Source organism: Mesoplodon densirostris, chromosome 19 (genome assembly GCF_025265405.1).
Source record: "Mesoplodon densirostris isolate mMesDen1 chromosome 19, mMesDen1 primary haplotype, whole genome shotgun sequence".
Taxonomy (NCBI): Eukaryota; Metazoa; Chordata; class Mammalia; order Artiodactyla; family Ziphiidae; genus Mesoplodon; species Mesoplodon densirostris.
Window position 1 is genome coordinate 32577265 of NC_082679.1, and position 26294 is coordinate 32603558.

At 51.2% G+C, this 26294-nt stretch overlaps 1 protein-coding gene across 3 annotated transcripts; it reads left to right on the forward strand.

Annotated features, from left to right (window-relative positions):
- On the forward strand, window positions 1-25982 carry NOD2 (nucleotide binding oligomerization domain containing 2). 3 transcript variants are annotated; one of them, XM_060083498.1, is made up of 12 exons: window positions 1-320; window positions 938-1661; window positions 3507-3612; window positions 7005-8820; window positions 12694-12777; window positions 13009-13092; window positions 15612-15695; window positions 17618-17701; window positions 18193-18276; window positions 19967-20050; window positions 23398-23481; window positions 24961-25982. In XM_060083498.1, the coding sequence occupies exons 2-12, from the start codon at window positions 1203-1205 to the stop codon at window positions 25031-25033; spliced, it is 3042 nt and encodes a 1013-aa protein (XP_059939481.1). In that variant the 5' UTR covers window positions 1-320; window positions 938-1202; the 3' UTR covers window positions 25034-25982. The 3 variants fall into 3 exon arrangements, with proteins under 3 accessions (XP_059939481.1, XP_059939480.1, XP_059939482.1); XM_060083497.1 differs by having other exon boundaries at window positions 1195-1661; XM_060083499.1 differs by lacking the exon at window positions 17618-17701 and having other exon boundaries at window positions 1195-1661.
- The last annotated feature ends 312 nt before the right edge of the window (window positions 25983-26294 follow it).

Consider the following 26294-nt stretch of genomic DNA (forward strand, 5'->3'; position numbering starts at 1 on the left):
CAACCAATAGGAAATACACAGACTTTCCAGGCCCCTTGGCCTCTGCTCCTTGGAGTATCCTGGAATGTCCCTGTTTTGTAGAAAGAAGCTGGCGTTCCTCTTCTTTTTCCATGCCTACCTCCTTTCACTTTCATTTTCTGCGGACACTGCCCCAGCTCACAGCCCTGGATTCCGTTACTGTCGCAGAAGGGACCCTGCTGAGAGATTTTCTCTGCCGCATGGGGACACTCCCAGGGCCTGAAGCTCCGTGAGATCGCTTCCCCACAGATTCCCAGGACGCAGAGTCTGAAGGCTGAGCCCAGAGCAAGCCATCGACAGAGGTGACGGCACATACTGTGTGGTGGAAGGGAGTGGGGGGGTGGTAAGGGCCTGGGCATTTGGAGAGGGGGCAGTGGACTGGGATCAGTACACCCATAAGCTTTGAAACGTCTTAGTTGGTACCATGAGTTTCGCTTCACCTGGGTTGGCATCTTTATAGCAATGTTCTGGGTCTGTCCCTGGCGGTAGCAGTGGGTTACCTACACAGGCCTGGGCTCGGGCCCCTGTGGGGAACCCAAATAGAAGGGAATTAAAGACATGCCTTCTGGAGTTGCACTGCTTGGGTTCAAATCCTAGCTCTACCTCGTTTACCTTGTACCCTTCTACAAGGCTCAGTTGTACTCAGGCCTCTCTGTGCCTCAGTTTCGTCACATGTATAATGGGGCTGATCCTAGTACCCACTTCAGAGTGGTTGGGAGGGTTAATGAAAGCACTTAGAATAGTGCTTGGCACATTGTATGTGGTTAATAAATGTTAGCCATTGTTGAAAAGACAGCTGCGGTAGCCTGAATCCAACCAGCATGTAAGGGCCCTCTCATATGGCCTCAAAGAGAATTGATTCCCTGATCCCTTGGGAGACCTAGTATTAACTCAAGCCTTTAAAAACTTCTTAAAGCAGGGATGAAGCATGGATGTGGGAGCCAGGGGCCTTGATTTAACTCCTGGCTGCTTCAAACCCTCTGTGGGACCTCGAGCCAGTTTCTTGCCTTCTCTGGGCCTCAGTTTGTACATCCATACAATGGGGAGCTTGCATTGGTAATGTCTAAGGGTAGAACTGTGGCCGTCTTGGTCTCAGGGTGGGGCTGACTTGCCCTCTCCACTGCCACCTGCCTGCTTCCTGAGAAGTCCTGCACTGGACCTCATTTTCCTCCACAGATTGTGAAATGTACACGCAGGACGCTTTCCAGGCACAGAGGAGCCAGCTGGTGGAGCAGCTGGTCTCGGGGTCCCTGGAGGGCTTTGAGAGCGTTCTGGACTGGCTGCTTTCCTGGGAAGTCCTCTCCTGGGAGGACTACGAGGGGCTCAGCCTCTTGGGCCAGCCTGTCTCCCACTTGGCCAGGCGCCTCCTGGACACTGTCTGGAATAAGGGCGCTTGGGGCTGTGAACTACTCACTGCGGCTGTGCAGGAGACCCAGGCTGACAGACAGCCCCCCGAGCTTCCCGGCTGCTGGGAGCCCCACTCACCACACCCAGCCCGTGACCTGCAGAGTCACCGGCCAGCCATCGTCAGGAGACTCTACGGTCACGTGGAGGGCGTGCTGGACCTGACACAGGCACGGGGTTTCATCAACCAGTACGAATGTGATGAAATCAGGCGGCCCATCTTCACGTCATCCCAGCGGGTAAGGCTTTTCCCTCTTGGCTCATGAGAATTCAAAGGAAAAGCGTGCTTAGTTACCGAGACTGGTTTGTGAAGTCAGCCCTGTGGGGAGACATGGGTCATGGCGCTTCGCCTTTAAGGGTAGCCAAGCAGGTAAAAGTTGCTCTGGAATTTTGGTATCATGCCACTTCTGACGAGAGGCAGCGATATATGGTGGCGAGCATCTTGGATTCTGGAGTCAGGACGATGCAGGCTCAAGGCCTGTGACTTTAGGCTTCTCTGTGGAAACTCACCATCCTTCATCTCTCCTGTCTCGGATTCCTCATCTGTGAAACACAGATGGGAGAATTCAATGAGGTGAGCTACGGAACTCTTAGAACGGTGTCTAGCACGTAGTAAGCACTCGTTAACATTACCTTTGGCTACTATCAATTCTGTTATCAGTGATATTCTGTACTTGTACACTTTTAATGGTGTCTGCTTTAAATTAATAGCTCAACAGATGATAAAAATTCATTAAATTAAACCTGTGTTTAATAATGAATATAGCATACTATGTACTAATATAGTTTAAATGCCCACAGAGGATTTCTAATATGAAATTGCATTAGATCATAGACATTTGGAGTTGGGATAACTGCCTCTGAATGTGACATTCCACAAGAACAGAAGAGTGTCTTTTGGGTATTTTTGAAACTCTTTGTTTTATTTTCTCCCAAATAGTGAACCTCAGGCCTCCCATGATGCAGATGGAACAGTCATTAACACCTCACTTTATGGATTGGGAAATTTGAGTCCCAGAAAAGTGGTTTGAAAGAGCTCACAGTAGGGGCTTCCCTGGTGGCGCAGTGGCTGAGAGTCCGCCTGCCGACTCAGGGGACACGGGTTTGTGCCCCGGTCTGGGAAGATCCCACATGCCGCGGAGCGGCTGGGCCCGTGAGCCATGGCCGCTGAGCCTGTGCGTCCGGAGCCTGTGCTCTGCAACGGGAAAGGCCACAACAGTGAGAGGCCCGCGTACCGCAAAAAAAAAAAAAAAAGCTCACAGTAGTTCATGAGAGGGCCATTGCATTACACAGTGCTCTGACTAATTCATTCATCATTAATTTATTCATCCAGAATCTATTTTGATGCCTACTACGTGCCAGACTCTGTCTTAAAGCTTATTGTGTTGAGAGCCTTGTACATATTACGCACTCAAAAGAAATACTTGTTGAAGAAATAATGAATTATTGAATGAATGAATTGGAATTACATTGCAGTGTTAGGATGGGCTGGGTTGGGGGACTTTCTAGTTACTGTTTTTGTCTATTTTTTAAAATATGTATTTGGTGTCCACGTGAGTTTAGGTAAGCCTGGTTGAGACTGATGGAATAAGTCTGTTCAAGGCTGTTTTAAAGTATTTGTAGTATTTATGTTCAAGTATTTATAGAGCAGACATGTTCTGGTCCTCTCTCACTAGTGCACCTGAAACCTACAATTGTACCCTGAGCACTAGCTCCTTGAGCCTGGCCCTGGAGGGATTATAGAGACTCAATGAAATCACCTCTCATCCAAGTAATTTACATCTTCCAGAATTGTTTTTCCTATCCTTTATAGGGTTATGGCGCTTTTTTTCCCCCTCTGTTTTCAGTTATTCACTCTTTCAGTGGGTCCTGAGAGGGAACCAGATTGGATGTGTATTCAACTGTTCATTTCACTACCCGATACTGTATTGACTTCTCTAAACGCATCTTGTTTATGGATATTTTTCTGGCCTTTTATTGTGGTGGAAGAGAGATGCCCATGGTATTGTCGTAATCAGTAGAAACCTTCCCACACTTCTCCATCCGCCTTTCTGGAGAAATAATGACTTTTGCTTTCCCCACAGGCAAGAAGGCTCCTTGATCTTGCCGCAGTGAAGGCGAACGGGTTGGCTGCCTTCCTTCTACAATGTGTTCAGGAATTACCTGTCCCGTTGGCCCTGCCTTTTGAAGGTATATATGTGTTCTTCTCAGTTCATCAGAAGGGGGAAGAAGGACTTTCAGATTCGTGCTTAAGAGCAAAAACTCCAGCATGAGACTTGTCAGAATCCCACTTACTGGCTGTGCAAACCCCCCTAAGACTCAGTTTCCTCATTTTAAGGGCAACATCACCATGGTCTCACTGGGCTATTGGGAGGATTAACAGGGTTAATGTGTGTAGTATTAGGGCTTGCTTTTATTTCTTCCTGCACTGTGGAGTGATCACTGGAGCTACCTTGTCCTGAGAGCTAATACAGCTGTTCCTTACTAGCCATACTCTTGTATTGGAAAGATGTGGGTACACTTTTTTTTTTTTTTTTTTTTTTTTTGTGGTACGCGGGCCTCTCACTTGTTGTGGCCTCTCCTGTTGCGGAGCACAGGCTCCGGACGCGCAGGCTCAGCAGCCACGACTCATGGACCCAGCCGCTCTGCAGCATGTGGGATCTTCCCGGACCGGGGCACGAACCCGTGTCCTCTGCATCGGCAGGCGGACTCCCAACCACTGCGCCACCAGGGAAGCCCGGGTACACTTTTTAATGGCTGCTATCTCTTGATCTCTGCAGTTTAGCTACTCATCATCAGAAACTCAGGAGCCAAATGGATTTAGATAATGTGATATCTCTCATTTCACATGGTCACCAACCCAGTTCAGGAATGGGAGAGGCTTGGATGGCACAGCTTGAACATCCTAGGCATCCTGCCAGGTGCTTTATTTACGATGTCTGTCCTTGGCAACAAACTTGAGAAGTAGGTATTGTTTTTTCCACTTTACAGATGTGGAAACTGGGACAGGGAGTTTGAGTGACAAGGTAGGGGGGATGGATCTGGTTTTAGGCCATCTGCACCTACACTGCCTCTTTTCCTGGGAGAAGAGCTTGTCGGTTGTAAAGAGAGGAAGCAAGCCTGGTGTGTCTTATTCCCACATCACCGTCAGGAAAGCTCATTGGCACCCAGGGTCCCTGAATTGTGCATGGTGCTGACAGATGGATTTATCACCCTGGGCCCTGCCCTCTGGGCAGTGAGCATACTTGTGGGAAGGATGTCGGAAGCCTGTGCTTGGTGCCTGGGTGTGTACCCTCTCACCCGAGAACAGAACACAGACGTCGGTTTGTGACAGGGGATGCTGCCCAGAGCATGGTACCCAGCTTGACCCTTGGTTAATGTTTAATGTTGATATCATCAAGCACAGCTGACTCTTCATGCACTGTAACACTGTGCCATGGTGCCAGATTCCCCAGGGTGATGATTCCAAAAGTGATGATCGACATGTGTTTGTTTTTACAATGAGAGATATATTTTTTTTCCTGGAAAATTTTGATGGTAGCTGGAAAACCTGCATGGGAAATCAGGGTATTGAGAAAATATATATATTTCGCTGTCTGTTCAGTGCTCCTAGTTTATCCAGATGGCATTAAGAGCAATGACAGGGACTTCCCTGGTGGTCCAGTGGTTAAGACTCCACGCTCCCAATGCAGGGGACCTGGGTTTGATCCCTGGTCAGGGAACTAGATGTCACGTGCCGCAACTAAGAGCCTGCATGCTGCAACTAAAAGATCCCACATGCTGCAACTAAAGATCCCGCATGTGGCAACGAAGATCCCGCTTGCCACAGCTAAGACCTGGCACAGCCAAACAAACAAGTAAATAAATAAATATTTAAAAAAAAAAGCAATGACAATCATCAGCTTTGGGAACAGAACAGGAAGCACAAGCACAGGGCATGTCCTTCGGACGACCATAAATACAGCTTCAGTGTGCTCAGAACGCTCTGTGAGAATTACCTGTTAGTCTTTGAGCTGAGAACAAATGGGTCAGTACCTGGTTGGGGGCAGTGAGGCTGTGATGCTCTGAGGTCCCACCACCCTGGGGTTCTGTACCATAATTTCCCCGTTTCCTATAAAAAGAACTAACCCCTGACACAGGGAGTGGTTTGCTCATGCTGGTATTAGGATGATAAAGGAAAAACAGCAGCTCTGTGGACACATCCTAGACATGAGAATTTTTATTGCAGAGGGCTGTATGAAGAGGATGGGGAAGTGGATATTGATCAGGGAACCTTGTCTAAGTCCTTGACCTGGGCACCCCAGTGACCCTGACACCATCCAGTGCTAGTTGCACCCATGTAATCCAGGATAATCTTCCCATCTCAAGGTCTTTAATCACATCTGTCTAGTCCCTTTTGCAAGTAAGTTAACATTCACAGATCCTGAGGATTAGGATGTGGGCACCTCGGAGGGGCCCCTGTTGTGCCTATCACACCCAATAATAATAACGATAATCAACACCATTTTGTGAGAGTTAACCGTATGTCAACATTCTTCTAAACTCTATTTTATCTCATTTCTTTCTAAAACAATCCTTCAAGGTGTGAATTGTCTCCAATTTTAGAGATAAGAATACTGAGGCCAGAAAGGATGAGAGGCTTGCCCAAGCTGATGGTGGACCCAGATTTCTTTCTTTTTTTTTTTAAGATTTATTTATTTATTTATTTACTTTTGGCTGCATCGGGTCTTAGTTGCGGCACGTGGGATCTTCGTTGAGGCATGTGGGGTCTTTCGTTGCGGTGCGTGGCCTTCTCTTTAGTTGTGGCGTGTGGGCTTTCTCTCTCTAGTTGTGACGCGCAGGTTCCAGAGTGCGTGGGCTCTGTAGTTTGCCGCACCCAGGCTCTCTGGTTGGGGTGCGTGAGCTCAGTAGTTGTGGCACGGGCTTAGTTGCCCCACCGCATGTGCAATCTTAGTTCCCTGACCAGGGATCGAACCCACGTTCCCCGCATTGGAAGGAGGATTCTTTACCACTGGACCACCAGGGAAGTCCCTGGCCCCGGATTTCAAACTTAGGTGTATCTGACTTCAGAAACCGGGCTCCTAAGCCCTTAAACCTTCTGTTTGCCTTTAGAAAGAACAACTGAGGCTGAGTGGTGAGGGGACTTGTCTAAAGCTCCTGAACCAATATGGTGGGACAGGCATCAGAATGTGGGTCTTCTGACCCCAACCTGGTGCTCCTTCTAATCTTCTACAGCTCTTTCCAATGTCAGTAATAATAATGGTGCTAGGCAATGTCTTTTGACCACTTTGTGTGGGACTCTGAACAAAGAACTGCCATGCATGATCTTCACTGGGCCATGGTTTCTTACATGGGTCCCTATCCCTGTAAGGTAGGAACCACTGCTTCTCCCATTTCACAGGGGAGAAAACTGAGTCTTGGGAAGGTTACGTGACCAACCTCAAAGTCCCTAGCCTGTGAGTGGAGAGCCAGGATGAGCACCGCCCATGTGCCACATCCCATGCCCCCAGGCAGCCCACCCTCTGGTCAGGTCCCATCTTCATCATGGTGCCACCTCATTTGTTTCTTCTCCTGTCTTCCAGATGCCGCCTGTAAGAGGTACCTGTCCAAGCTGAGGACCACGGTATCGGCTCAGTCTCGCTTCCTGAGCACCTATGATGGGACAGAGAACCTTTGCCTGGAGGAAATATATACAGAGAATGTTCTGGAGATCCGGATGGAGGCGGGCATGGCTGGACCTCTGCAGCAGAGCCCCGCCACCCTGGGCCTGGAGGAGCTTTTCAGCACCCGCGGCCACCTCAACGAAGACGCGGACACTGTGCTGGTGGTGGGCGAGGCGGGCAGCGGCAAGAGCACGCTTCTGCAGCAACTGCACCTGCTCTGGGCTTCAGGGAGGGCCTTCCAGGAATTTATCTTCGTCTTCCCATTCAGCTGCCGGCAGCTGCAGTGCCTGGCGAAACCGCTGTCGGTGTGGACACTGCTCTTTGAACACTGCTGTTGGCCCGACCTTGGCCAGCAGGACGTCTTCCAGGTCCTCCTCGACCACCCCGAGCGCATCCTCTTAACCTTCGACGGCTTTGACGAGTTCAGGTTCAGGTTCACAGATCGAGACCGTCACTGCTGTCCGACCGCCCCCACATCTGTCCAGAGTCTGCTCTTCAACCTTCTGCAGGGCAACCTGCTAAAGAATGCCCGCAAGGTGTTGACCAGCCGTCCGGACGCGGTGTCGGCCAGCCTCAGGAAGCACGTGCGCACGGAGCTCAGCCTCAAGGGCTTCTCGGAAGAGGGCATCGAACTGTACCTGAGGAAGCGCCATCGCGAGCCTGGGGTGGCCGACCGCCTCATCCGCTGGCTCAGAGGCACCTTGGCCCTGCACAGTCTGTGCCACCTGCCCGTCTTCTCTTGGATGGTGTCCAAATGCCACCAGGAACTGTTGCTGCAGGGCGGGGGGTCCCCGAAGACCACCACAGATATGTACCTGCTCATCCTGCAGCACTTTCTGCTGCATGCCTCCCCGCCAGACTCAGCTGCCCATGGGCTGGGAGCTGGCCTGCTTCGGGGCAGTCTCCTCACCCTCCTGCACCTCGGCCGCCTGGCTCTGTGGGGCCTGGGCACGTGCTGCTACGTGTTTTCCACCAAGCAGCTGCAGGCAGCACATGTCGACAGGGAGGAGGTTTCTCTTGGCTTCCTGGTGCGTGCCAAGACGGTCGTGCCTGGGAGTACAGCCCCCGTGGAATTCCTGCACATCACTTTCCAGTGCTTCTTTGCTGCATTCTACCTCGCGCTCAGTGCCGACACGCCGCCATCCTCGCTCAGACACCTCTTCAACTGTCACGGGCCTGGCTGCTTGCCGCTGGCCGGGGTGCTGTCCAAACTGCGCGTGCGGGGTTCCGGGTGCAAAGAAGGCAGTGTGGCCGCTTTGCTGCAGGGGGCCGAGCCACACAACCTCCAGATCACAGCGGCCTTCCTTGCGGGGCTGTTGTCCCAGGAGCGCCAGGGCCTGCTAGCCGAGTGCCAGGTGTCTGAGAAGGCCCTGCTCTGGCGCCAGGCCTGCACCCGGCAGTGTCTGACCCGCAGCCTCCGCAAGCACTTTCGCTCCATTCCACCAGCCGTGCCGGGCGAGGCCAAGAGCGTGCATGCCATGCCCAGCTTCATCTGGCTCATCCGGAGCCTGTATGAGATGCAGGAGGAGCGGCTGGCGCGGGAGGCTGTGCGTAGGCTGGACGTCGGGCATCTCAAGCTGACATTCTGCAGCGTGGGCCCGGCCGAGTGTGCTGCCCTGGCCTTTGTGCTGCGGCACCTCCAGCAGCCTGTGGCCCTGCAGCTGGACCACAACTCTGTGGGCGACATTGGCGTGGAGCAGCTGCTGCCTTGCCTCGGCGTCTGCAAGGCTCTTTAGTGAGTGTTGCTGGGCGATGCTGGCTGGGCGAGGGGGGAATGCCACCACTGGGGTGCAGGTAGGGGAGCTCCGTGCTGGGAGCCAGGAGTCCAGGCCCAGCCCCAGGCCCTGCCACCGCTTTGGTGTAACCCCAGCCGAGTCCCCTCCCCAGTCTGGGCCTTAGTTTCGACTTACGATAGCGATAGCCATAATTCATGAAATGGTCCACGTGCCAGGCACTGTGTTACGCTCTTCCCAGAAATACCTCCTTTAATCCCCATGACCACCCTGGGCTATAGGCAGGGGCATTATTTTCCCCATGAGCCTCAATTAGAGGCTCCGAGAAATGAGGTAACTTGTCCAGGGTCACATAGGAGATGGTAGAGCTAGGATTCACAAATCACATCTTTCTGGGTACCAGTCTCTGCTCTCCACAAGCAACCTGTATACGGACGGGCTTCAGAGGCACCAGGGCAACCTTTAAGTCACAGGCACAGTTGGGTGTAATATGTGTTTGTATTAGGAACCACCTCCAAATCAAAGGTGACTTGCACCCCATGAGAGATTTTCTTTTATTTTGTAAATTTTATTTATTTATTTATTTTTAATGGACATATCGTTGATTTACACTAGTGTATCAGTTTCAGGTGTACAGCAAAGTGATTCAGTTATACATATCTATGTCTATATCTATATATTTTTTCTATTCTTTTCCATTATAGATTGTTACAACATATTGAATATAGTTCCTTGTGGTAGACAGTAAATCCTTGTCGTTTATCTATCTTATATATGGTAGGGTACACCTGTTAATCCCATAGTCCCATGAGAGTCTTTAAAACCCCAATGAGATGGAAATTTCGAGGCCCAAGAGATAGGAAGTGGCCACAGAGTTTCACCTGCTTTTTTATTCCTTATGTAGTGCAGAGATTTTGGCCTGGCCCTTCCTGCTCTCGGCCCCTGTCTGAAGGTGTGAGCTTTCCCATGTTTCTGCCTCAGCCCCCGTGGGCCTCTCTTCACATCTTGGGCCGGATGAGGGCAGAGGGTGTGCCCAGTCAGGTTTGCCAGCATGCTGCAGGCTCCCCAACTTCCCTTCCAGCCTTCCTGCTCCCTGCTTTAAACCTCTGAGAATGCAGAAGTTATAGCTTTAACGTGAAATTGACTCAAGGCCTCTCCAGGGCTTTTGGTCTACCCCAGGTGACCTTAGATTGACCCTGAGCAAAGAAGAAACCTCTCCTTGACTTTATCAGGGTGACCTACCTTCTCTGGGCCAAAGCAGCGAGATTTTTTTTCTGCATGGAGCCAAACACATGGATATCTACTAGAAACTGTGTGGCGGCCTTTGTTATCAGGACCGTGGTCATAGATTTATAAATATAATGCAATAATAATGTACTATATAACATATCATAGAGAGTTAATATGTATATGATACATAGTTAATGTATGTGATAAACATGTATATATAGGGAGGAAGCTGATTTGGATGATTTGAGGAGAGTTTAATAAAGGGACAGCTTACAAAAGCTTGGGCAGGAGTTAGGAAGAGCAGATAGAGACGGTGCAGGGTCCTGGGGCCGCTGACGGTGGGGATGGGGTAGGGACAGGGCTGTTGGCCTCCTTAGACCTGAAAGGGTGGGGGATGGGAGGAGTGGCTCTTTGCTGAGAGGAGCATGCGCGCAGAGGTCTGTCTGGAAGGACCGAGGCTGCAGCAGCCTGCAAGGGCGAGAGCTGGGGGTAAACCCTGGCCTTCCTCTCCTCCCCACTCGCCTTAACCCACAGGGAGCCGGAGCAGGGTGTCTACAGTGTAGTCCACTGGAATCAGCTCCCCACCGAGAGCCAGGCAGAGAAGGGGGAGAGTGGATCTGGCCGGGTAGACGGAAGTTGGCAGCACAATACCCTAGTTCCCCAGGAAGGAGGAATCACGATACATTCACTCAGGAATTTCGAGACCTGTCTGTGGGAGCTGTTCTCCGGATAGAAATATGAATGTGTGTTTTTCTGGGTGGTGGACCTCCAGAGTAGTTCTCCAAAGGGTCCTTGAACCCCAGCGGGTCAAGAACCTCTGGTCTGGATGATCCTCATAGATGGATCCCCAGAATGCGTGGCTCCCCTTCTCCTGGGCTGGGAAGGCCCACGTGACTGCCACGGTGTGTGGAAGGGCTGGGTGGAGACTGGGGCCCTGCCTCGATTTTCAGAGAAAGACCAGGATGGTCTGGTCCTAACGCTCAGACCGGAGTGTGCACGGGGACTTGTGGAAATGCAGATTCTTGGGCCCGTTCCCAGTGGGTTCCATTCTGTAGGTCTGAGGTGGGGGCCCCGGAATCTAGGTTTTTAACCCAGTGATTCTGCTACAAGCGGTTCAGAGGCCACACTGTGAAGACTGCTGCTCTGTGGGAACCAGCTTGATTTTCCATTAACAGTGAAAGTCCCTGACCAAGTTCCACCGAGCTTTACCCTACACACACTTGGTATTGAAACTGCCATTGCCACGGGGGAGGGGCAGAAACCATGAGGTTGCTGCGTGGGCATTTCCTGTGTGTGACAGAGACAGAGACAGATAGTGAATGAGGGAGCGGGGCAGAGGGGCAGAGAGAAAGAGACGGCGACAGGGAGGGCGGGCGGGAAGGGGGGAAGAGAGAGAGAGGTTTCTCTCCCACAGTGCCAAGCTGCATCCCTCCCACTTGAAGCTGTTTCCATGCCAACCGAAACCCTCAGGCCTCAAGCAGCCCCATACACAAAGTGCCCCAATGCGTGTAGGTTTCTTTAGACCCCGATTCTGACTCTAGGGCGATGGCTTTCGAAGTTTTTTGACTGTGACCCACAGCGAGAGAGGGTGTGAGCAAGCACACGGGCGTGTCAGATTGAAATTTCACAAAATGACTTATTAACCGTGATACACTCTGCTCTCTTTTTCCTTTCTCTTCTTTTTCCAATTTAAAAATGCTGCTCCAAAGCTTCTGAGTTGATTTTGTGATCCACCAATGCATGAATCTGATGTTAAGAGCCCAGAGCAGGCCGGAAGGGAGAGGCTGTACGACGGCATCGTTCAGAGTGGCCTTTGGAGCCAGAAAACCTAGGCCGCAATCCTTTAGGTGCTGTGCAACCTTAGTGAAGTCGCTTCACTTGCTGGGCCTCAGTTTCCTTCTCTCTGGTGGACATAATAGTACCTACTTCATTAAAGATTAAAGAAGAAAAAAAATGAACAAAAACAAAAACAAAAAGATTAAGGAAGATTAAGTATTGTTACTATTGGGAAGTGCTCCATACGTGCGAGCCATCATATTACAGGTAGCTTTTACTATGTGCCAGGTGTGCACAGGGCTTTATGTGAGCTATCTCTTTAAATCCTCACCAGAGCCCAGTGAGGTCGGCATTACCCTCCTTCCTTTTCTACAGATAAAGGGACCAGCAAATAGCTAGTAAGTGGCTGCCAGGATCAGAACTTCCTTTGAGGGGCTCCAGAGAGCTTGAGGTGTTAACATTTAAGTCAGGGCCTCCCAAGTTGGCCTGAAGATGCAGAATCATGGGCACAGTTATTAAAATACACAGATCCCTGAGCCCCTCCCCACACTTGCAGACTCACCAGCTCCAGGGGAGGGGCCCGAGAGTCTGTATTTATTTATTTATTTATTTATTTATTTATTTATTTGCGTGAGCTCTGGGTCCCCACTTCCGAAGCCCCCCACCCTACAGAGTGAGTGACATCAGCACCCTGGCCAGGCATGAGGGAGTCTCCACTTTTCTGGGGTGCTCTTTCCTTGCGGCGTTTTCCAGAAGCACAGATGCTGGCACTTCTGGCTTGAGCAAAGGTCCCTTTTGGGGTTTTGTTCGTTTTTTCCCCTCTCTCATTGGCTCTGTTTTCAAATTTATTTATTTTGTCTTTTTTTCAGCTTGCGAGATAACAACATCTCAGACCGAGGCATCTGCAAGCTCACTGAACATGCACTTCACTGTGAGCAGCTGCAGAAGTTAGCGTAAGTCAGGCTGGGCCATGGACGTTTGGCCCCGTGTCCCCAGCCTCACTCCAGGCCATGCTGCCTGGGCAACAGCTGTGAGCAAGGGACAGGCTGGGACAGGGACCTTTGCGTGGCCGGAGGGCACAGGGGGCTCCTGTCCTGAGGGACCCGGCTACCTGGGCTTTGGGTGGCCGCTGTCCACTGTGCCTCATCTCATCTCCATGTCTCTTCTCTCTCGGAATTTTCCAGTCTTTTCAACAACAAATTGACCGACGGCTGTGCACACTCCATGGCCAAGCTCCTTGCATGCAAGCAGAATTTCTTGGCTTTGAGGTGAGCCTGGGGCTTCCCTACCCCTGGAAACTGTTTCTCATGCCCACAACTGAATCGGTCTGGTCTGGTCTCGGCTCATAATGGGCGCATGATCTCCTCGCTGAATACAGGGGCAGTGTCTCGTTGTGAGCAGGGTTTCACTAATGCTGTGACCTCCCTAGCAAACTCTAGACCAATTCTGCTGAGGCTTCCTGCCCTTTGACCTTTATCTCCCAGGACTGAAGAGGGTTTCCAGGACCTTTTTCTGCCCTGTGTCTAAGAGTGTCACCATCCCTCTGGGGTGCCCGAGTTCCCTGATGTACATTGAGCACGTGCTTGGCGGGGGGGCGGAATGCAGCCGTCACTTGTCACCACAGTGAGGCAGCCAGTTGCCAAAAAGTTCTCAGAAGGTCCTTTTACTGCTTGGTGGGGGGTGGGGGTGGGGCGGGTCCAGTCTGGGAAGTCTGCGTTTCTGCTGCTCCCAGCCCTCTCGGCCTCAACTGGAGTCTCTCTCCCATCTGACACTGTTGTGTCGCCCCTCCAGCTAGTCCCTGGGTTGGCCTGGCTTCTCCTCCTCTCTGGGATATTCTTGCCTCCTGGATTTATGAGGCAGTAAAAGAAGACAAAGTGAGGAGTTGCCTCCATCCTTTCTTTCTACCTGCTGGGCTGGGTTTAGGAATAGGAGCTGCCATTTTGAAACTGTTGACTCCGTCTCAGGCAGGGCTGCTGAGGCCCACACCAGAGGTGTCATTCTGTACCAAGGACTCTCTTTTGCTACCACCACCTCCTCCTCCCAACTCTGGAACCCGAGAGCAGCTGTGGCCAGAGCTGGGCTGGCCCAACCTCCAGGGAGGGCTGTAGGGTAGCAGAAAGGTGCTGCACCCAGAACTTGAGACCTGTGTTTTTGGTCAATATAGCATCAGAGTTGAGAGCACAGGGCTCTGGAGCCAGACCAACCAAGGTTTGGATCCAGCATCCCTGAGATTTGAATTAGCTGTGTGACCTTGGGTCAGCCCACTATCTCTGTGTCTCTGTTTTCCCTTCTATAAAATGGAGATAATGATTATAGCTACCTCATAGGTTGTTGTGATGATTAAGTGAGGTAACATACATCAAAAGTTGGCACAGGGCCTCCCTGGTGGCGCAGTGGTTGGGAGTCCGCCTGCCGGTGCAGGGGATACGGGTTCGTGCCCCAATCTGGGAGGATCCCATATGCCGCGGAGCGGCTGGGCCCGTGAGCCATGGCCGCTGGGCCTGCGCGTCCGGAGCCTGTGCTCCGCAACGGGAGAGGCCACAACAGTGAGAGGCCCACATAACGCAAAAAGGAAAAAAAAAAAAAAAAAAAAAAAAAAAAAAAGTTGGCACAATATAGCGAGTGCTTTCTATAAGGAGCTTAGTGCCTGAAAGATGGTGGGTAAATCACGTAAGTTCTCAGCACGTTTATTCTGTTCGTCCAGTGCTCCCAGGACGGATTAGATGTGCGACACAGTTATTGGGGAAAATGCCTATAAGGGAAGATTGGGGAAGGAAGCTGGGGGAGCCTGGGAGAGTTGGCCGACTGCAGGGTAGGTCTGACCCTGAGTGAGGGAGAGAGGGAAGGAAGGAGGGGTGGGAGGAAGCATCTTAGACCCCAGTGCAGATCGGGGAGAGGACAGAAGGCTGTTGGCGAGTCCTCCAGCCAGTGTGCCCAGCAGAGGAGTCTCAGGTCTTCCAGTCCTTGGCTGGGAGCAGCCCGTTGGAAACAGGCCTTGGTGCAGAGGGGACGTCGGACTTCCCAGCACGGCAGCTGGGGCCCTTCGTTACCCAGGAAGCTCAGAGGTCTGAGAGGCTGCCACACCCGTTCCGGAAGGGAATACTAATACCTGCCCTACAAGATTGTTGTCGGCCAGAGTGGCTTAAAGTGTATGAAAGTTCTTTGAAAGATGAAACTGTATTATTATTCCAGGAAGCCTCGAGCTGTGGGTGAGAGTTCTGGGCACCTCCCTGAAACTCTCTGAGGTGTCTGGATTTTGCTGAAACCCCCTCCTCGACCCCTGCCCGAGGGCTTAGCAGGATCCCTTTCTTTCAGCCACCTGGGCCCGCCCCAGGCCCTTTCCCAACAGGTAGAGGCTACCGGGCAGCCACAATGAATCTGGGAAGGCTGCAGGGGGGAGGCAGGGTCTAGCGAGGAGACAGTGGAACAGTGAGTCACCCTTGCTCCCTGGGGGAAGCCTCCTTCCTGGAGGGCAGCCTCTTGTGGTTCCTGCTCAAAACCTGTCCCACTGCTTTGCAAAACAGGCCCTTCCACTCCTTTCCCTTTGCTGGTGGAAAATGAAGTCCACAGGAGCCTTGAGGGAGCTCCCCCTGCGTGAACAGCACGCACTGCGTCTGCCCAGCTGGAACTGGAGGGCCGGTTCCTGCATCCTGCAGAGAAGTCCTCAAAGCTTTCTTCCCTGTTTCTCTGTCCAGGCCACACTTCCCCCACCAGACCCCAGTCTCGGGGCACTAACGGTCCTCCCATCCTGCTCTCTTTCTCAGCCTCCTGTGTCTTTTCCTTCCAGGCTGGGGAACAACCACATCACAGCCGCGGGAGCCGAGGTGCTGGCCCAGGGGCTCAGAGCCAACGCCTCCCTGCAGTTCCTGGGGTAGGTGGGATTCTGGGGCGGAGGGGCTTGTGAGGATTCAGGGGCAGGCGAAGCCAACTCTTCAGCCAAAAGGCCCCAGGGGCTGCCCAGGCTGCAGTGGGGAGGGCGAGGCAGGGAGAGTGTGGGCGGCCCTTGGCTGCCTCTGCCTTGCTTCGAGCTCAATAAACAGGAAGTTCTGTATGCCAGGGTTGGGGGAGGGCAGAGCCCATGAGCGGTGGCAGGAGGTCCTCGAGGGTGCTAGGGCCGTGCTGCTCACCTTTGGCTATAGGTTGGAACCACTTGGGAGCTCCTGAAGAATGCCACTGCCTGCCCCAGACCAATTAAATGAAATATCCAGATACAAGGTCCAGGAATCAGTAATTTTAAAAAGCTCCCCAGATGATGCACAGCCTGGGGTGAGAACCAAGGAAAGAGAAGGAAGTGGGGAAGTTTGGACCCTGGACCCAGGATGGGAGGGGCTGCACCAAGTCCTGCAGAGCCCTTACCACCTGTAGGGTCATGCCAGGCCTGCCAGGGAGGGGAGAGGGGTCATACGCAGGCGGTGGGGGAGCAGTCCTGCAGACCCCAGGGCCCCTGAGTGGGGCTTCCTCTGTTTGCTGGGCAGAGCGATACCCTCCAGTGTTGTACCTGTACAGTCCCCTGCAGCCCCTCTCCTGTCCTGTCTTCCCCTGGTGTAAACTAGGATCCATTTGATAAGAACTGGGGGCTTTAGAACCCAGGATTGTAGGAAGAGAGAATGACCTTAGGGCTGGGTGTTCCAACCCATTTTATAGGCAGGCAAGTTGCCCTCCGGCTCGGTTTGAGCCCTGAGTGGGACCGCATTGCTGGAGACATCAGCACCTTTTCCAGGATGCATTAGTAGCAGCACAGAGTCTAGGAAAGGGTGTCTGCGGCCCCACCGAGTTCCTTCCTGCTTGAGATCACATCTTGCACATCGGGGGATGTTTATCTCTCAACACGTTATTTATTAAGGTACCTGTCTGGGCCTGGCCTTGTGCTAAAATCCCAAACACTGTCATATGATACAAACTGTTCTGTAGCTTGCATTTTGTTTTTCTTCACGGTATATTATAGGCATTTTTTTCATATGACATGATCTCATTTTTTAAAGGATAGCTGCCTCAGTATTCTGGTGGATGTCGTGATGCGTTTAGCTGGTTGCCTGTCGACGCACACTTTAGGTTGTTTGCAGGGTTTTTGCTATTACGGTGTCACATCCCCGCAGCACAGAGCAGTGCTGGCACAGGGCCCGAGCTCAGTAACGATTCACCTAATGAGTGAAAGTGCAGTGAGCCTCTCAGAGCCACTGTCTCTGCTCACGCGGGCACCTACAGGTCCAGCCTAACTTCCCACACGTAAAATGACCAGGTCCCAAGGTGTGACCGGGGCTCCACCTTTGAAAAGGGGTGTGTCCAAATTAGGGTGTGTCTGAGGAGTATGAGCCGAAAGGTGAAGGAGTTAGATGCCGTGAAGGGCCCGGGGATGCGAAGAAGGAGGAAGAAGTGAAGAGCTGGCTTGTGGAAGAACAGTTAGCCTTGTTCTGGGTGGTCCCAGAGGTAGTTAGGGACACATGGGTGGCAGTTAGCACAAGCACGTCCGACCTAATGTCAGGAAAAATATCACAACCATGAACTGGCATTGAGAATGAGTTCCTCGTCCCTGAGGGTGTACACTGGGTGGGCCTCTAACTATTTTGTAAGCCTGATTTAAAGAAGCTAAAAAAAAACCTGAGTGAAGTTTGGCCATCCCTCCAAAAAATGAAGGCAAGTTCACTTTGCTGGGACCTAGGAGTCCCCCTGAGACCTTTCTGGGATTGGGTGGTCCTGCCTCTCTGACTGGGGCCACAGAGAGGAAAGGCACATGTCTAGAACACATGGCAGGTTCTCACAGACACTATCTGTTGACTCTGTTGGACTTTTCAGGTTCTGGGGCAACAAGGTGGGTGACAGGGGAGCCCAGGCCTTGGCTGAAGCCTTGAGTGATCACCAGAGCTTGAGGTGGCTCAGGTATGCCTCAGTGTTTGTCCTGAAATTGTCATGGGGGAGCCAACAGGAGGAGGGAGGAGCTTGGGCCAGTTCTGAAGACCTTTGAACTTCATTTTTAGCCCCTATATTAGATAATTGGATGAGAAAGAAAAACCACTGGATTTGGAGTCAGGACACTTGAGTCTTTCTGGGTGACTTTGGGTCACTTCTCCTCTCCGGGGTCTTGATTCCCTATCTGTACACTGAAGGTCTTGGGCTAGATCAGATACACTTTAGCTCAAGGGCCAACTCCAGTCTGTTAGTGGGGACTGCCCAGTGCACTATGTTGGGAAGGATTCTAAAGCTACTTCTGGGCTTAATGAAAAAGAGCACTGTAATCAATTAGTGATGTCTGACATGGAGCAGACTAGGACATGGGGCAATGTGTGCCATGCATTTTGCACTTCATGGGTTATCTTATCTCTGAGGTCCCTCCCTGCTCTGACACATTTTTGTTCCTTGATTACATCCAGCCTGGTGGGGAACAACATTGGCAGTGTGGGCGCTCAAGCCTTAGCATTGATGTTGGAAAAGAACATGGCCCTGGAAGAACTCTGGTGAGTTTAGGAGATTCATTGCTCTAGAGAGGCAGACATCAGTCTTTCTTCATTCTCTGGCCTCATCTGTGGAAGCCATTGTGTGTGTAAGACAAAGATGGATGACTGAATGATTGGGTAATTGTGTTTGTCTTTGTCCTGGGTGACAGGAAGCGTATAGAGCCTGGCATAGAGGTGCGGATTCTTTTCATTTAATTATATTGACCGGTTTGTTGTTTTGTTCACTGACTCCCTGGGGCATAATGGTTAAGAGAACAGACTCTGGAATCCAGCCAGCTGACCTTCAAGGCCTGCTGTGATCTTAGGCAAGTTAAGTAACAATCTCTGAGTCTTAGGTTTCTTACCTGTAAAATGAGAGTATGGATGCTTTCCACTATAAAACACCTTTGTAAGAATTAAATGAGGTAATGTTTGTGAGGAGCTTAGTGCAGTGTCTGGAGTGTGTGTAAGCACTCCATAAACGTGAAATTGTAGTAGTGACAGTGTTTCTACTACTCTTGCTGCTGCCGCTGCCCCAGTGACTGCTGTTTTGTCATTTCGAGGTAAATGTGAGTGCCTAAGGACACTGGATATTAAAGTCAGGGTCACGTGCAAGGTGGAGTGGAGTTTGGCGGAAGTTAAAAGATGAACCGTGAATCATACTTATCCTGATTCCAAGCTTTCTATCCTTCAGCTGCCACTTGTCTAGCCTTCTTCTGACATATTCTGGGCAGTTCCAAATTATATCAGGGAGATAAAATGCTAAATGTTTGATTTTTCTGGGAAGTATAAAGGCACTGAAACCTATGAGCATGGCCACAAAATGAATATTGCCAGTGGGCCTTGGCAGGGCCCACTAGCAGGGCCCAGGGCTCACTAGCCCTGCCACTGTACCATTGAGTATATCCTGACTGGGTTCTACAGCTTGGAATTTCTTGTTAGAGGAGTGCCTCACTGTGAGTGTATCAGTTATGACTGCATTAGGCTGCAAGTGATGGAATACCTTTATTTACAGTGGCTTAAACTTGTAAAGGATTGATGTTTTCATGTACATGCAGTTTGGAGGTAGGCAGCATAGGGCTGGTATGGCAGCTACAGGAGGCCAGCAGGGGTCTGGACTCTGTCCCTCTAATCTTTCACATCCTTAGCGTGTGGTTTCATCCTCATGGTTGGTTTCCTCATGGTCACAAGGTGGCTGCTGCAGCACCCACAGCACTCCTTCTGTATTCCAGGTTCAGTCTCTATATCCAGGAAGGGCAAAAGACTGGGTCTCTCCCCTTTAAAGAACATTCCCAGAGGTCCCATCTGTCAATTTCTCCTTATGTGTTGATGGCCATGTGGATGTCACTTGGCCAACCCTGGCTGCAGTGGAGAGTGGGAAATGTAGTTTTTCCACCAAGCACATGGCTGCTCCAAATGACATTAACCTTCCATTAATGAGAAAGAAAGGGAAATGGGTATTGAGTCACTGGGACATGAGGGAACTTCTTAGGTGAAGGAGCCCTGGGGCAAATTCTCTCCCAGAGATGTCCCAGGAATTGAGAACCCTCATACCCTGCTTGACCTGTTCTTACTTTACTGGTAAATGTGAGTTTTCAGATGTTGGATATTCTTAATTGGGGGGGGGGGCACATGCATTCATTTTTATTGACGTCATCTTCCATAATAAACATCACCACATCAACTGGGTTTTCTCCCTTGTTCTTGCCAGCCTGGAGGAGAACCACGTCCAGGATGAAGGTGTGTGCTGTCTTGCGAAAGGACTTGAGAAAAATTCAAGTTTGAAAGTCCTGAAGTAAGGAACCTGTAAGCAGGAGCTGGGACAGTAATGACTGGCCTTGGGAGGGGGTGTTTCTGAATCGGAGATCTGGGAGGCTTCCCAACCTGGCTAACTCACGGGAGGTAGCTCGGTAGAAAACTGCTGGTTTTTCTGTGTTCCCCCAATCCCAGGCAGGGGTTCCAGTGTACATTGTTTACTTGGGAGGTAGTCCCTGCAAACACTGGCGAGAGGGTAGTGAAATGAGGCCGGGGAGGGACAGTAACCAAAAAAAGGTGTGTTATCAAGCCGGTTATCACTGGGGACCTCTGGGGTACAATCCTGCGGGTGAGGGGCAGCGGGGGTATTTATCCACCAGCTGCTATCCTTCACATATTGAACTGTGCTTGTGGGGATATTTGTTTCCTGGCACATCTGGCTTGCCCCGAACATGGTTGAGCATGCTCCTGGGGTCAGCAGAAAGGCCTCAGGCAGAGAATGGGGGTCTTCCCGGCAAGCAGCCCTGAGAGGTAGAGGTGAGAGCTGAGGCAATGTGGGTGGGTTGCCCACAGCATCTGCTATAGTGGCTTACAGGCTGGGCCCTTCCCCTGCTCCAGGGGTCCTCTCTGACTCAGGCAGGAGAATTCTGATGGTCATCCCCAGTGGTTCCTCTTGGTGTGTTATGCAGGCAGGCATGCTTGCTTTTACTCATGTGTGCGTTCATCCATTTATGTATTGATGCAAGAAATGTTTCTGGAGCAGCCAGTCTGTGCCAGGCTCTGTTTGAGGCACTGAAGATAGAGTGGTAAAAAGGCCCCTGCTCACATAGCTCTTAAATTTGAACAGGAGAGACAGATGATGAACAAGTAAACAAATGAGACCATTTCTGTTAGTAATAAGTGCTCTCAAGAAAATTCCAGAGAGAGATGACAGGGAGTGACTGGAGAGGGTAAGGGAGTTGCTGCTGGGTAAGGCCTCTCTAAGAAGGTGACCTCTGAGTTGAAACCTGAATAACAAGAAGGTTCCCACCATGCTGAGGTCTTAGGAACGTGCATTCCAGGTGGGCAGAACAGCAAGTGCAAAGGCCCTGTGGCAGAAACGAGCTTGGTGGTTTTGAGAACAGAAGGAGGGCCTGTGAGCTTAGACTGTAGTGGATGGTGGAGTGGGAAGGAGCTGGCCACAGCAGCCTCAGAGCCCTGGGAAAGATTCGGGAGTTTATTCTAAGGACATGGAGATGCCTTCGGAGGGTTTTAATGAGGGCAGTCATGTGATCTGATTTATATCATCCAAAGATCGTGCTTATTGCTTTGTGCAGAACAGGTGGAAGGAGAGTAAGATGGAAGCAGGGAGACCAGCCAGGAGGCTCTTGCACCCTTCCAGGCGAGAGATGGAAAGTGGATCAGGCTGAGGGCCGTGGAGGAAGCTGGTGAAAGGGGATGGGACCTCGTGCAGGTCCTGCGGGTCCAGAGCTGGAGGGCTGGGCAGCGGTGGTGTTGCCGGGGAAGTGATCGGGGGACCACTAGAGGTGCACTCGGTGGTCAGGGACCCATGCCACAAGGAGAGGGATGGCGGATCTGAGCAGGATCCCAGCCAGTGGTCACCACAGGCTTGTGGACCGGTGCTCTCTGAGGCTGGCGCCACACCAGCCATGGTGCCAAAGGTCTCACTTCCCAGGGATGTCAGGGCACCAGCAGATGGCTCTTGTTGCTAGAGGAGACTGGCCTCTGCCCTGGCAAGCGTGGCCCGGGGAAAACACTCACCTTCCAAGGCCAGCAGACAGCTGCAGCTGGGAGATCGTCTGCTTTGCTGCCAACCCGCCATCCACTCTGGCAACACTTGTTTGTGTTGCTTCGCAGGGGCTAGGAAGTTGCCAAACGTTTGGGGAAAACACTTCCACTCGTCACATGGGTGAAGCTCGGGCTCGGAGGCCCTGGTGAAGCTTGGGTTTGTCTGCGCTGGGATCCCAGGCTTTGCACACAGGGCGGCTCTCGGCAATACCTGGTTTATCATCAACCCTGTGTGAATGAGGTGCATTTGTCCTCCCTCACTGTCACAGGCTTACCCCAGTCGAACCCCACAGAGGCCAGGCGGTGGGAGCCGCCGATGTCCCACGCTGCTCTGTCGAGAGCCTTATAATTCAGCACCGCTGAACTGGATCCTCCTCCACTGTTTCCCCATAAAAATCGAGCTTCTCACATATCTTAAAAAAGAAAAGCAAAGCTTACATCCTTCTTCCAGACGTGGTCTGTGCCAAGCCTTGGTTAAGACTGCAGGCTCTGGAGCCTGACACCTGGGGTTTGGGCCCCAACTCCACCATGACCAGCCGTCCCTGCTTGGATTTGTGCCTCAGTTGCCTCAAGTATAAATGGGGTAAAATCTGAACCCTCGGGCTTCCCTGGTGGCGCAGTGGTTGAGGGTCCGCCTGCTGACACATGGGACACGGGTTCGTGCCCCGGTCCAGGGGGATCCCACATGCCGCGGAGCGGCTGGGCCCGTGAGCCATGGCCTCTGAGCCTGCGCGTCCGGAGCCTGTGCTCCGCAATGGGAGAGGCCACAGCAGTGAGGGGCCCGCGTACCGCAAAAAACAAAAAAAACTGAACCCTCCGCATAGGGTTCTGAGCATGAACCCAGGTGGTGTAGGTTATGAAGTGGCACATAGTAAGAGCTCTAAAAATATGGGCTGCTGTTATTTTTAGCACCGCCTTAGGGTCAGCTTCTCAGAAGTTCCTGAAATTGTTGAGGGGGAAGCCAGGTAGTGGAGATTATAGAAGGCCAGCTGTGAGCAAAAGAGCAGTGTGGGGACCACTTGGCTCTCCCCCTGCTGTCCCTGACTGTATGCCATCTTTCCTCCCCATTTCCAACCTCATATTTTCTTTAGTCTGTGTCCTTGTGCCCCCAGGGCCCTTAAATGACAATATTACTGTTCATGGATTATTTTCTATCAGTTAAGTACGGTGCCCAGGGCTTTAGAATATGCGATTCTTTGTTTAATTCTTGTACTCCATGAGGTGGGTACTCTTCTGGGTCCTTTTTACAGATAAGGACATTGGGACTCATTTGCTTGAGATCAAAAAGGGAGTAGCGTAAGGTGGATTTGAACCCAGGAAGTCTGGCACTAGAATGCACATACTTAACCACCATGCTCCTTCCTAAGGGAGCAGCTACTTAATACTCATCTGGTGACTGGAGGAGAGAGGGGTGCATTTCACTTTGGGCATTGAGCCTTTGTGGATGAGCTCATTGGGAATCTCAGGCAGGAGAGGGACATGCTGAGGGGGCCGGTGGGCTTCAGGAGGCTGGCCGGCTCCCAAAGCCTCCTTTAATTAAACAGGCTCAAGAAGAGAAGCAAGCATCCTCAAAGCTCACCATTCCATCTTCCTCTCCAGGCTGTCTAACAACCGCATCACCTCCCTTGGGGCAGAAGCGCTCCTGCAGGCCCTTGAAAAGAATGACACCATCCTGGAAGTCTGGTAAGGCCCCTGGGCAGGCCTCTTTAACCTCCCTCAGTTTTCCAATCTATAAATTGGGGTGAAGGGAGAGAGAAACTTGAGAATTTCTAAGATCCCTTATGACCCTGACATTGAGTCCCATTCTGCATGTGATGGATCTGGCTCCCTGGGAAAGATGTCTTCATGTTTCTAAGCTGGGACCAACTCTCTCATTTTTAAATCATGAGCATTTATTCAGGAATGTCTCTGTTCTAGGCAACCGTGTGGGATTTGGGGTGTGGTTGAAGAGGGAAACAGAGAAAAGAACTCAGCTCTTGCCTTCCCTGGGTATTACATCTGCCTTCACAGGTCAATGCTGTTATATTAGACCCTCTGCAGTTCTGGGCGGCTGTTACACAGGATGGGAACTGTTGGCCAGTGTTTCCAAGTCTTATACGTAATGAAAAGCCATGTTCCTTTATGTATTTGAAAAGAGCAGTGCATCACAACTTCAAAGATTTCTCCTTCTTCTTTCCAGGGATCTATTTATCGCTCAGATTAGAGGTAGAAAGATTTCCCCTGATTTAACATGTTATGAGTGAATAACACTATATATGTTTCAGACACTGGGCTAGAAACCAATATTTTAAAATGAGGACATTCCCTATAAAAATCTATCTTTCAGGGGTTTCTCAAAAAAAGCTGGCCACTCTGGAACTCCATTTAGAATGCCAGTAATTAAGCAGAGTAGAGGACAGGCTGACCCCACGCAGCTGGGCAAACCGGCTCAGGCTGACCCCAAACCCCACCATGCTGATTGGCTTGGACCAGGCCCCTTTGGCTGCTGTATATTACATGCCTCATCCCTGAAAGCTCGTGAACCCTGCTTTACATATGCAGATTTGTCCCTCCCTCAAAAAGCACATCAAGGCAGTAGCAACTGTAGCTATCAAACGATGAAGTTAAAAATAAAGACTTGTAAAAATCTGTCCTGCGATGGAGAGATTTTTTCCTTTCTGTGCGATTGTGTAATCCCTGTAGCCTGTGAGGTCCTCGGGTCCTGGGTAGAGCGTGGGCTTTATTTTTTTCTTAAACCGTTGCACAGTTCTGAGAAATGTCACATTCTGTGTCCAGGGGGAGCAAGCTAGCATCAGGTTGATATTTTAAGGGCTCTGATGTTATTGGCAGAGCTTGGGAGGACATTGGGACTTGCTCATTGCATTCTTGACAGATTCTGCTGTTGCCTTAAAAAGAATGGCCAGCCTTGGGAGTCAGGGCTGCCTGGGCCCCGTGTGGACTCTGCAGAGCCATGGAGGCTTGTTAAATCGTGCACAGTGATTCATGAGCCATCCTGGCTGACAGAAGGTAAAACCTGAATAGACTTCTCTCCCAGGAGAGCTGCAGCTGGGCCGGAGGGCCAGGCCATCCAGGCATGAGTTCATAAAGCGGCAGCTTCCCGGTTGAAAACACTGCTCTGGTTCCTGTTCTTACTCAAACCTCTCTTTGCTTTATCCCCTTCAGGCTCCGAGGAAACACTTTCTCTCCGGAGGAAATTGAGAAGCTCAGCCACAGGGACACCAGACTCTTGCTTTGATGTCTCCAGGTCAACGTTCATCTTTGTTTGGGAGCAGGCCGTGGGTTTGGATCCCAGAAACGGGATGACATCTGACAGCAGTCCACTCAGATGGAACCTGGTCCTGCCCAGGGCCAGCCCAATAGGTCACCTTTGTTCTGGCAGAGGAAGGCACATCAGTGCCCTGCAGAGCAGACTTTCCCAAAGCCTATTTTTCCTGTCAAGTTCTTCCCAAGATTCAATCCTGGGATGTAAAAGAGGGGCAGTCCCCCTCTACATGATGGGGCTGGTCTCCGGCCAACCTGACACGGGTCAGTGGAGCCACGGATGCTACTGCGTGCTTATTGGTGTAGAGAGCTCCACGTGAGGAGGGGTATTCAGGAAGCAACTTTCTGCTGTGTCTCAACTCATGGTCACGCATTAGGTTGTTCTCTATGTCTGGTTCCTCCGCTCATCCTGGACCCCTGTACATGGCACTTCCTCTGTGGTTGAGGATTCAGAATACTGGCGTTCTCACCTTTGCTCCTTCTGTTACACCCCGGCCCTCCTCCCGCCTTCCCATCCCCCTCAACACCCCACACATCCTGGATGGGAAGGGCTTTAATTTACCCTGCTCTCCTTCTGGTACTTAAGACATTTTTGAAAGGGGACACATGACAGCCGTGTGTTCCTCAAGACATTCTAGATTTTCAAGAAAAATATGACCACACTACAGCTGGTATCGCATCTGGACCTTTATTTCCAGTGAAATCAATTACTCTTCAGTTAAACCTTTGGAAACCACTCCCCACCCAAATGCAGCTTTTTAAAATTAATCTGGGCCAGCATTTTAGACAGCCCCACTCTGATGCCTGTGAACTGAACTCTGGCAGCAGACTTCCAAAATATATTCATAAGAGACGGTTCAGTTTTATTTGTGCCGGAATGCTTTAGGATATAAAGTTATGGATCAAAAGTTTACAGGGCAGGGCCTCCCTGGTGGCGCAAGTGGTTGGGAGTCCGCCTGCCGATGCAGGGGATACGGGTTCGTGCCCCGGTCTGGGAGGATCCCATATGCCGCGGAGCGGCTGGGCCCGTGAGCCATGGCCGCTGAGCCTGCGTGTCCGGAGCCTGCGCGTCCGGAACCTGTGCTCTGCGACGGGGGAGGCCACAACAGTGAGAGGCCCGCATACCGCAAAAAAAAAAAAAAAAAAAAAAAAAAAAAAAAAAAAAAAAAAAAGTTTACAGGGCAAAATCAAAGGCCCTTCCTTATAAAGCAAATGTTTTTTCTGAACTTTTCAAA

Coding starts and splice junctions, on each gene's coding strand:
- NOD2 (XM_060083498.1), top strand. CDS start 1,203: ATGTACACGCAGGACGCTTTCCAGGCACAGAGGAGCCAGCTGGTGGAG. Junction 3,613..7,004: donor GTTGGCCCTGCCTTTTGAAG/GTATATATGTGT, acceptor CCTGTCTTCCAG/ATGCCGCCTGTAAGAGGTAC. Junction 20,051..23,397: donor TCAAGTTTGAAAGTCCTGAA/GTAAGGAACCTG, acceptor CTTCCTCTCCAG/GCTGTCTAACAACCGCATCA.